This window comes from Pongo pygmaeus, chromosome 20, assembly GCF_028885625.2.
Source record: "Pongo pygmaeus isolate AG05252 chromosome 20, NHGRI_mPonPyg2-v2.0_pri, whole genome shotgun sequence".
NCBI lineage: Eukaryota > Metazoa > Chordata > Mammalia > Primates > Hominidae > Pongo > Pongo pygmaeus.
This window is the reverse complement of record NC_072393.2, coordinates 41240891-41251345: the sequence shown is the minus strand read 5'-3', so window position 1 is coordinate 41251345 and position 10455 is coordinate 41240891. Positions and strand designations below refer to the sequence as shown.

At 56.7% G+C, this 10455-nt stretch overlaps 1 protein-coding gene across 1 annotated transcript; it reads right to left on the bottom strand.

The window, feature by feature from the left end:
• Window positions 1–989: 989 nt before the first annotated feature.
• LRFN3 (leucine rich repeat and fibronectin type III domain containing 3) lies at window positions 990–9919 on the bottom strand. The gene is made up of 3 exons (XM_054462285.2): window positions 8738–9919; window positions 5352–6782; window positions 990–1625 (listed from the first exon to the last, which is right to left on the bottom strand). The coding sequence occupies exons 2-3, from the start codon at window positions 6764–6766 to the stop codon at window positions 1154–1156; spliced, it is 1887 nt and encodes a 628-aa protein (XP_054318260.2). The 5' UTR covers window positions 6767–6782; window positions 8738–9919; the 3' UTR covers window positions 990–1153.
• Window positions 9920–10455: the final 536 nt, after the last annotated feature.

Here is a 10455-nt window from a genome sequence, read left to right as displayed (position 1 = left end):
ATCCTGGACATCCTCAGGGCCCCCTACATCTACCAAGTTCCCCATTGGCCATATCATCTTTCCCAAACCTGCTCCTCCTCTCTGGTCCTATATCAGGGCAGTCCCCACCATCTCCCTGCCCCACCCCACGGCCCCGCAGCTCCATAACCCACCGCCTCAGCTTCCCACAGCTTCCCAAGTGTCTCTATCAACCCACTCCCTTTTCTTGTCCCCTAGCGCAGCTGGTCCAACTTTGTCCTCACCCACCCAGGTCCCTGCCCCAGCTTCCCCTGGGGCTCCCAGCTTCGGTCTTCCCCTTGGGTCCACCCTACTCATAGCACTAGAAGGATCTTCCTAAAGCCCCAACCTGACCCCATTGCATACAACCCTCCATGGCTCCCCAGTACCATCAGGCCAGAGTCTGAGCTCCTCAGCCTAGAGGTCCTAGACCCTGCTCAACCCTCCTGCCTCACCTCTACCATAGCACCCCCAGTGCCCAGGGCACACCACCACCTTGCTTGTGCTGTGCCCTCTGCCTGAAAGAGCTTTCCTTCTGCTCTTTGCCCAGTTATCTCCTTCATATGTCATTCTCAGATCACATGTGTCCTCCTCCAGGAAGCCCTCCCTGACCGTACCTGGGGCTGAGCAGGGTACCTCTTCTGGACTGTCACAATCCCCCAGGATTCCCTCATCCCCACATCCCTGGTCATTCTGTGCTATCACTGTCTGAGGATGTGTCTGTCTCCCATTTGACTTTAGGCCCCTGCGGGCAGGGCTCAGGGCTATCTGGATCACCACAGCATCCCCCAACCCAGGGCATGCCCAGAGCCGACACGCAGGGAACATCTATTGTCTGAATGGATCGCCATCCTCAGCCTCCTCCAGGGTCCTCAGACTGAACTGGGCGGGGAGGGGCTGTCTCCCCAAAGGAGGCATTCCCCAGCTCCAGACCCCTGCTCCGTCCCCCAACCCCCATAGACAGAGACGAGGGCAAGGGTCTAGGCCCAAGCTTAGAAAAATAGGACTTTCTTGTTGTGCCCTGGTGTCCCCGACACCCTCCCCATCAGAGTTTTAAAAACCATGAGCAATTTGGTGAGTCTGAGGCCAGGTCCCACAGGGTGTCCGGGTCCTGCTGTCCGTGGGGCCAGAGGACCCTTAGAGGGGGGGCGCCTGGCTAGGGTCCCACAGGTTCGTGGCTGGGCCCCCAGGGCTCGCAGTCCAGCTGGACCACGGTGTGGGCCCTGAGCGCCGCGGGCTCTGGGGCGGGCGGGGCGGGCGTGGGCGTGGGGCCCAGGGCGCCGTTGGTCTGGGAGCAAACGCTGCTAACAGGCGCGGGAGTCTTGGCCTTGCCGGGGGGCTGGCCGCCGTGCACCTTGTAGCGCATTAGCAGCACGAAGATGAAGACCAGTACCGAGGCCACGATGACGCCGCCCAGCGCGATGATCATCGTGCCGCCCAGGAAGGGAGCGTGCGGCGCCCCGCATGGCCGCAGCGCAGGTTCGGTGGAGAAGCGGGCGCAGCCCACAGGCCGTGTGGCCGTAAGCCCCGTGGCGCTGTCCTCGTACACGGCAAGCACGCACAGATCGTAGGTCCGGCCTGACGCCAGGTCCGTCAGCAGGAACGAGCGGCTCTCTGCTGGGATCATCCTGCAGGGCAGGCAGGTGGGGGTCAGGTCTCAGGCTGCCCAGCCCCCATCCTGTGCTTCCCCCACCAAACTCCCTGCGGAGCTAGACTTCCCACCAGTCCATGCTTCATTTCATTCTACCCAATGAGCTCCCTCTCACCAACATCCCAATTCCCTTTGGTCTGACATCCCATTCAGCCACCTGACTGATACCCCTCCAGTCTGTTGGTCAATTTTACTCTAGCCCACCCTCTCACACGTCCTCATAGTCTGCTGCCCAATTTCACTCTAGTCCCACCACCCAATTTCTCTAACAGCTCACCACGTGAGTTCTTCCGATCCATCCTGTTTCTTTTCTTTCTTTCTTTCTGTTTTCTTAGAGACAGGGTCTTGCTCTGTTGCCCAAGCTGGAGTGCAGTGGCATGATCACAGCTCACTGCAGCCTCTAACTCCTGGACTCAAGCCATCCTCTCACCTCAGCCTCCTGAGTAGCTGGAACTACAGGCGTGCATTACCATGCCCAGCTAATTTTTAAATTTTTTGTAGAGACAGGCTCTTGCTATATTGCCCAGGCTGGTCTCAAACTCCTGGCCTCAAGGCAGTCCAGCCTCCTGCCTTGGCCTCCTTAAGTGTTGGGATTACAGGCGTAAGTCACCACATCTTGCCGGTTTCATTTTATACCCAACTGCCCAATTTCCCTTTTGCACTGCCCACTCAATTTCCGTCCAGCCTGCAGCCCAGCTCTGCTGTAGCCTCCCTCCCCAATTTTGCCCCAGTCCTCTGCCTGATTTCACTCTGGCCCCACTGCCAGTCATCTCTCCAGTTTGCCACCCAATTCTGCTCTAACCCTGTCCAATTTCCCTCTAATTTAATCCTTTTGTCTTCTAGCCACCCCCATCCAATTTCCCCCACATTTTACCTCCCAGTCTCCTCCAGACCCTTGCCAATTTCCCTCTGGTTCCCCTATTTCCTGCAGGCTGTGCCAAATTTCCTTTTTCCAGCTGCCTGATTTTCCTCTAGTGTACAGCTAGGATTCTTTCCAATCAAACCACCTGATCTCCCTGTACCCCTGTTGCCCAATTTCCTTGTAACCTGCCAATAAATGTCCCCCTAGCCCTATTGCCTTATTATTATGACTGTATCGATAGCCTGTTTTCCAATGAGTCCTGTCGTCTGATTCCCTTTTCATTAAACTAATGTGCCTCTGTCACTACTGCTTTCTTTTTCTCCCTGTTGCCTTATTTCTTTCCAGCTCTGTCACCTGCTTCTCTTTTATCTCTGTTGGCTGGTTTCTATTTATCTTTTTCTTTCTTGTTTCCTTTTAATCCTTACCACCCAATTTCACTATAGTTTCTTTTGTAGTTGGGCACCCTGTTGGAGAGTTGACTTGTCTTATCACCTGTTTTATTCCTAGGCTATTCTAATGAGAGAGGTACAGGGAACTCCGTGGCCGCCTGGGGCAGGGTGACTGTCTAGGACAGCATTCATCCCATTCCCCACCTGGCAAGGTGGCCAGGACTTGTGTGACTTTTTTTTTTTTTTTGAGACGGAGTCTCACTCTGTCACCCAGGCTGGAGTGCAGTGGTGCAGCCTCAGCTCATTGCAACCTCCTCCTCCCAGGTTCAAGCAATTCTCCTGCCTCAGCCTCCTGAGTAGCTGGGACTACAGGCGCGTGCCACCACACTCGGCTAACTTTTTGTATTTTTAGTAGACACGACGTTTCACTGTGTTAGCCAGGATGGTCTCAAACTCCTGAACTGGTGATCCACCCGCCTCGGCCTCCCAAAGTGCTGGGATTACAGGCGTGAGCCACCGCGCCCGGCCGACTTGTGTGATTATCAGGGGCAGGACTTCCATGGAATCTTCTGAGTCATGTGTGAGAAAGGGAGTAGAATGAGCTCAATGGGTTGCCAGGACTGAAATGGAAATCAAGTGGCCTTTTCTTGAGGTGTTGGCCCCAAGGGAGGGAAAGGACATCCAGGTACTACTAGGTCCCCAAGGCACAGTCCTCAGCCCTGGGGAGGTCCAGTCTTTACAGTCAGCCTTGGGACTGCACCCTTGGCCCAGCCTGGCGGTGAGGACAGGGACTCACCCACAGCCGCAGTCCATCCATGCAAGGTTGGACTTTGGTAAGAGGTGTCAACAGCACCTGGGTCAGCAGCCACCACTGCTGACCACATGCGGTCACCGCAGATGTGCTGAGTGCTCTCCAGCTTGGGGGGACAAGTTGGACTGAGCCACCTCTTGGAGTGTGTAAATCCCAGGTTCTGTGTTTGCAACAACAGGAGAGAGAAGAGAATCCCCCACAAGTGTGGCAAACTGGATATTTCTGTTTACCTGGCAAAAGGAACTTGAACTAGGTTTGATTTGATTTAGAAAATAAAAAATCTGCCGGGTGCAGTGGCTCAGGCCTGTAATCCCAGCACTTTGGGAGGCCGAGGTGGGCGGATCACGAGGTCAGGAGATCAAGACCATCCTGGCTAACATGGTGAAACCCCATCTCTACTAAAAACACAACAAATTAGCCGGGCATGGTGACGGGCACCTGTAGTCCCAGCTACTTGGGAGGCTGAGGCAGGAGAATGGTGTGAACCCAGGAGGCGGAGCTTGGAGTTAGTCAAGATCACGCCACTGCACTCCAGCCTGGGCAACAGAGCGAGACTCCATCTCAAAAAAAAAAAAAAAAAAAAGAAAAGAAAAAATCTATGCTGGGTGCCAGTGGTTCACGCCTGTAATCCCAGCACTTTGGGAGGCTGAGGCAGGTGGATCACCTGAAGTCAAGACTTCCAGACCAGCCTGGCCAACATGGCAAAACCCCGTCTCTACTAAAAATAAAAGGCAAACATTAGCTGGGCGTGGTGGTGCACGCCTGTAATCCCAGCTACTCGGGAGGCTGAGGCACAAGAATTGCTTGAACCCGGGAAGCGGACGTTGTAGTGAGCTGAGATTGCACCACTGCACTCCGGCCTGGGCGACAAAGTGAGACCCTGTCTCAAAAAAAAAAAAAAAAAAATCTGGATGTCACTATATTAGAACTTGAAATGTGGAATAGTTCACACCACACACACCCAAAGCCCAGTCTCTATCGAACCTCCTCCCTGCAATTTTCCTTCTAACCTCTGGTCTGATTTCTTTTTCTAACAGAGCTGCTTATTTCATTTTTTCTGGGCTCCCTGTGCTTTCCTGTTTGATCTCCTTTTCTTCCTGCAGCCCAGCTAGTATCTAGTCCTGTCATCTGGAAAACCTGGTGTTTCTCTCTTTATCTTTACAACTTAAATTTATTTTTATACCCTTATCTCCCCCACCCACCCTTGCCCATTAACATTTTATTCTTCTGCCCTGATCACTTTCTCCTCCCGCTGCCTGGTTTCCTTTTTATGTTTGCTACTACTATTTATTCTTGCTGCCTAATTTCTTTTTACCCATGCAGTCTGATTTCTTTTATCTTTATTGCTTGATCTTTTTTAGCCCTGTAGCCTGACATATTTTAACATTTGGTGTCGCATTTACTTCGTCCTTCTTGTCTGACTTCTTTTTATCACTGCTGTCAGATTTCATTGACCCTTTCTGCCAGATTCTTGTTATCCTTGCTGCCTGATTTCTTTTACTTTTGCTCTCTGATTTCTTATGGAAACTTCCAGCATCACTTATCAGTTGTGCTTCGGTGTACGGTATTAGTAGGTGTACCCTCAACCCTCCCCTTGCCTCACTCCCCCACCCAAGCTACCCCAGTGCCTGGACCCTGCACCTGTAGACGAGGATGTCATCAGCTGAGCTGTTGTACTGGATCTGGTACATGCGGATGCCCGGGATAGGCCGCTGATCCGGCCACTGGACGAGAGCAGCTGTGGCCCCGTGCTCAGTCACCTGGACGCCACGGTCGGTAGGGGGCCCAGTGTCGGCCACCTTGGCAGAAGCAGAGGCAGCGGAGGGTGGGGTGAGAACATCAGGATCCCCGTCCCGCGGGGGGTCACAGCTGGTGCTGTTGGCTAGCTGAGGAGGTGGTGGGGGACCCACAGTCAGCTCCACAGCAGCTGTGGCCTCTCCAGCTGCATTGGCCGCAATGCAGGTGAAGATGCCACCATCACCCGGCTCGGTGACCAGCAGCTCCAGCGTCCCATTTGGGAAGGCGCGGGCACGGCTTGAGTTGCCCAGCAGCCGGCCCTGGGGTGACACCCAACGCACACGGGGCTCTGGGTCCCCCACTGCCCGGCAGCGCAGGGCAGCTGGCCGACCTGCGGGCACAGCCAGAGGCGGCGAGCGGTGAGTCACCACGGGCGGCTCGCAGACAAACTCCTCCTCGCCCACCGCCCAGAAGTAGCGGCCGCCCAGAGCAGGTGGGGACGCGCAGGCCTCGAGGTCGTCCTCCCGTGCCAGGCGACGCAGCCACACCAGCTCGCAGTTGCAGTGCAGGGGGTTCCCGCCAAAGGCCAGCACCAGGGCAGAGGCGGGCGAGCCCCGGGGCCTGGCGAGCAGGGGCAGGCGGGAGAAGAGTGGGTCGGGTGGGATTGTGGTCAAGCGGTTGGAGGTCATGTCCAGCCGGGCCAGCTTGTGCAGGCGGGAAAAGGCGCCGGCGGGCACAGAAGCCAGCAGGTTGTGGTCGAGGCCCAACGTGTTGACGTTGCCTAGGCGGCCCAGGGCCTCCCAGGGCAGCTGCTCGAGGTTGTTGTAGGAGAGGTCGAGGTCCTCCAGCGTCTCGGCACAATCATCCAGGGCGCCGGCCGCCAGCGCTGCCAGCTGGTTGTTGCTGAGGATGAGGTGGCGCAAGTTGACCAGGCCACGCAGCTGGCCCTCGCCCAGTGAAGTCAGCCGGTTGCCATCCAGGTGCAGGGCACGCAGGGCCCGCAGGTCGGCGAAGGCGCCGGCAGCCACGTGGCGGATGGTGTTCCGCGACAGGCTCAGATGCAGCAGGCCCGTCATGTTGGCCAGGTCGCGGCGGCGCACGGAGGCGATGAAGTTGTCTGCCAGCCGCAGCTCGGCTGCCCGGCGGTCCAGCGAGGGCGGTACGAACAGGAGGCCTGCCCCTGGGCACAGCACGCTTAGGGGCAGCGACTGTGTCTGGCAGCGGCAGCGGCGGGGACATGGGCTGGGTGTGGCTGACTGGGGTGGAGATGAGGCAGGGGCCAGCGGCAGCAGGCACAGGAGCAACGGGAGGATGGCCATCGCGGGCAGGGGTGTCCTGCGGAGAAGAGGGGAGGTGTGAGGGCAGAAGAGGGGTTCTACAGGGGCTGGGGGTGGTCTGAGACCAGGAGAGAAGGTCACAGTGGGCTGAGGGCAGAAGAGCTGGTCAAAGACCATCAGATGTGACCAAAAGCCAGAGGAAGGCCAGGCGCGGTGGCTCACACATGTAATCCCAGCATTTGGGGAGGCTGAGGCAGGAGGATGGCTTGAGGCCAGGAGTTCAAGACCAGCCTGGACAACAAAGTGAGACCGTGTATCTATTATACAAAAATTTTTAAAAATTAGCTGGGCACGGTGGCACCCACCTGTGGTCCTAGCTACGTGGGACACTGAGGTGGGAGGATCAATTTGAGCCCAAGAATTTGAGGCTGCAGTGAGCTATGATTGCACCACCACACTCCAGCCTGGGCAACAGAGCGTGACTCTGTCTCTCCAAAAGAAAAAGGAAAAGAAATGGTCAGAGAAATGACAGCTGGTCTGGGTGAGTGGCAGGAAAACCAGAGGGCTTTAGACGTGGTCAGAGATGGTCAAAGCTGGCTATGGGGAGACGGGGCAGCCAGGGTGGCAACAATGATCAGAAGTGGTCAGATATGACCAGAGAAGAGAAGGGGTTACAGATGGTCAGGAAGATGAGCGGTGGACAAAGAGAAGGGAGGGCATGGGTTGGGCTCAGATCTGGGGGAGATGACCATGTCAGAGACACGTGGTCAGAAACGGCCCAAAGCCAGCAAGGCGGTCAGACAGGAGGAAAAGGACAGACATGGCAGAGTCAGTGGGAGCCCAAGACAGCTGCTCAGGAGGACGGTGCGGGGAGAGGTCATCGGAGAGAGGAAAGGCAGCAGAGATGTTCGAGATGATCAGAGAGCGTCAGCGAGTGAGAGAGAGGAGAGGTGGCCAGAGATGATCAGAGGGCATCAATGAGTGAGAGAGAGAGAAGAGGTGGCCGGAGATGATCAGAGGGCATCAGCGAGCGAGAGAAAAGAGGTGGCCAGAGATGATCAAGAGGGCATCAGTGAGTGAGAGAGAGAGAAGAGGTGGCCAGAGATGATCAAGAGGGCATCAGTGAGTGAGAGAGAGAGAAGAGGTGGCCAGAGATGATCAAGAGGGCATCAGTGAGTGAGAGAGAGAGAAGAGGTGGCCAGAGATGATCAGAGGGCATCAGTGAATGAGAGAGAGAGAAGAGGTGGCCAGAGATGATCAGAGGGCATCAGTGAGTGAGAGAGAGAGGAGAGGTGGCCAGAGATGGTCAGACAGTTGCAGACTGGGAGTTAGGGTCAGGGGTGGGAGGAGGGCAAAAGCAGTGGGAGAGATGGCCAGAGAAAGGGAAAGGTGGCCAGAGGAAGCTAGAGAGGAGAGATGGACAGAGGCTGCTGGAGAGAAGAGTGGTGGACAGCAATGTCAAAGATGGATGGGGACGGTCACAGATCCAGGCTTAGATTCAGGGGTGGAGAAAGAGCAAGAGAGCTGGTGAATGATGATTAGAGAGAGGCACCGTGGACACAGATATCAGCGATGGTCACTGAGAAGCAGCAGGCAGAGGCGACTGGAGAGAGGACCTGTGGACAGGGGTGTCACAAAGATGGTCAGAGAGAGAAAAAGGGAACAGAGATGGCCATTGAGAGGACAGGTGGAGAAAGGAGACCAGAGAGAGGAGTGGTGGACAAGAGAGGTGGCGGAGACGGTCGGACAGGATAGACAGCGAGAGGCTGTAAGGGTTGCAGGGGTCAGAGACCTGGAGTTCCCATCAACTGGGGCAGGGGAGGTCAGAGAGGGGCAGGGCTGGCCAGTGTCCAGAGAGTGTTTGGAGCAGAGCAGGAGCTGAAGGCAGACCCATGGGGGAATGTCTTTTTTTCTGGAGAAACCCCAAGAGTGCCAAAGGGTACCTGGTACCGTAACCCGCAGCCACAATGCTCCTCCCAGCCCCTCCCCACCTTGAGGTTTCAGCAGCCTTACCTGAGCTAGAAGCAGCCCCAGGGAGCAGAGTTCTAGCTCCAGGGGAGTCAGAGGTCAGGGCTCTGGAGGGAGCATCTGGTCATGCCTTTCCTGTCCCCAAGGCTTCTGTAGAGGGACTGTGTCCTGACTCGGCTCAAGTCTGTGGCAACGGAGTCTCCAGACCTTAATACTCGGGGTTCCAGACCCCTAAATATTGGGCCTCTAGGGTCCAGTTTTAGGGGTCCAGTTTGGGTTGTTCAGGGTCAGGGTCTCCCAGGTCCAGTTTTGGGATGGTAAGCAGCCAAACGGTGGGGTTTGGAGTCTGAGATTCGATCCCGGGGTTCTGCATTCAGATATTGGGGTGCTGAGTCAAGATTGGGAGGTCTCAAGCCCCAGATTTAAGCATTCAGGTCTGCAGCAAGGACTTCAGGCCCAAACTCGGGTTCAGGCCCCTTGGAATCCCACAGTCCAGATCTTGGAATTTGAGGTCTGAATCCCAGGGTTCAGGTCCCCAAGAGTGGGTTCCAGGGTACAGTACTGGAAATCCAGTCCCAGATTTCAAGGTCCCAGGCCCAGAATTCAGAGTTCAGCTCCAGGCTTGAGGTTTTAGATGTCAAATCTTGGGGTTGTGCTCCAAATATTGGGGTCTGTGTTCCAAATTGTGAGGTTCCGGCTCCAAATATTGAGGTCCCAGTGACCGATATTGAGATTCCAGCCCCATATATTGGGGTTCAGGCTCCAGATCCTGGGGTTCCACGGCCGGATCTCGGGGTGCTGGTCCCAGATCAGGGTTCCAGGCTCGGGTTTCCGGAATTCCCGATTCAATCTCGGGGTGCAGACTCCCGAGGTGTAGGTTAGGGCGCGGGGTCCGGGGCGGCGGCGTCCCGGCTGGCTTCCTGGGCTGCGGCGGAGGCTCACTGGGAGGGAGGGGACCGGCTGCGGTGGGGAGGGGGGCGACCGGGCAGCCCCAGGGCCGGGTGGGGCGAGGCCTGGGAGCGGAGGGACGGTCAGACAGACTGGGACACGCGGGATGGGGGCACCGCAGCGCAGGCGGGGGCGCAGGGGGGAGGGGCCGCGCTCAGAGACCCCTCCCCCGCCGGGGCCGAGGCGGGGGCCGGGCGGGGGCCGGGCTGGCTTGCCGGGTCCAGGCGCTCCCGCGGCCTCCTCACCGGGAACCCAGGGCAGCGCGCGCACCCGCGCTTAAAGGCGCAGGCTCCTCGCGCACCCGCGCTTAAAGGCGTAGGCACCCGCCCCTTCTCTCAAAGACGCGCCCCGGCCCCACCTCCCATGGAGTCGCCCTGGCGCTGCTGGGAACGAGAATCCCTGGATATAGAGAGACTGAGACAGAGAGACAGAGAAGAACGGAGATACAGAGAGGCAGACAAAAAGATGGGCAGGCTTAGATTGATGGACAGAGAGGAGTAAATGGAAAGAGGCAGAGATTGAAAGACACACATATTCGAGACATTGAAATGCACAGAGACAGCGAGACACAGAGAGAGATGGAGAGACAAGAGATAAGGACAAGTCAGAGAAAGACAGAAACAGAGATAGAGACGTGCGTGCGCGCGCACACACACACTCACACGCTCTAAGACGCAGCACCTGGGCTGTGAGAATGGTATGTGTGTATGTGCATTCAGTAACCATTCCTAGCCTTGAGTGTAGCGCTTCATTCCAGAGCCACCGGCCCCCCAAACCTGTCTCTTTCCGCCGCCCTATCTCAGCACCACCTCCCT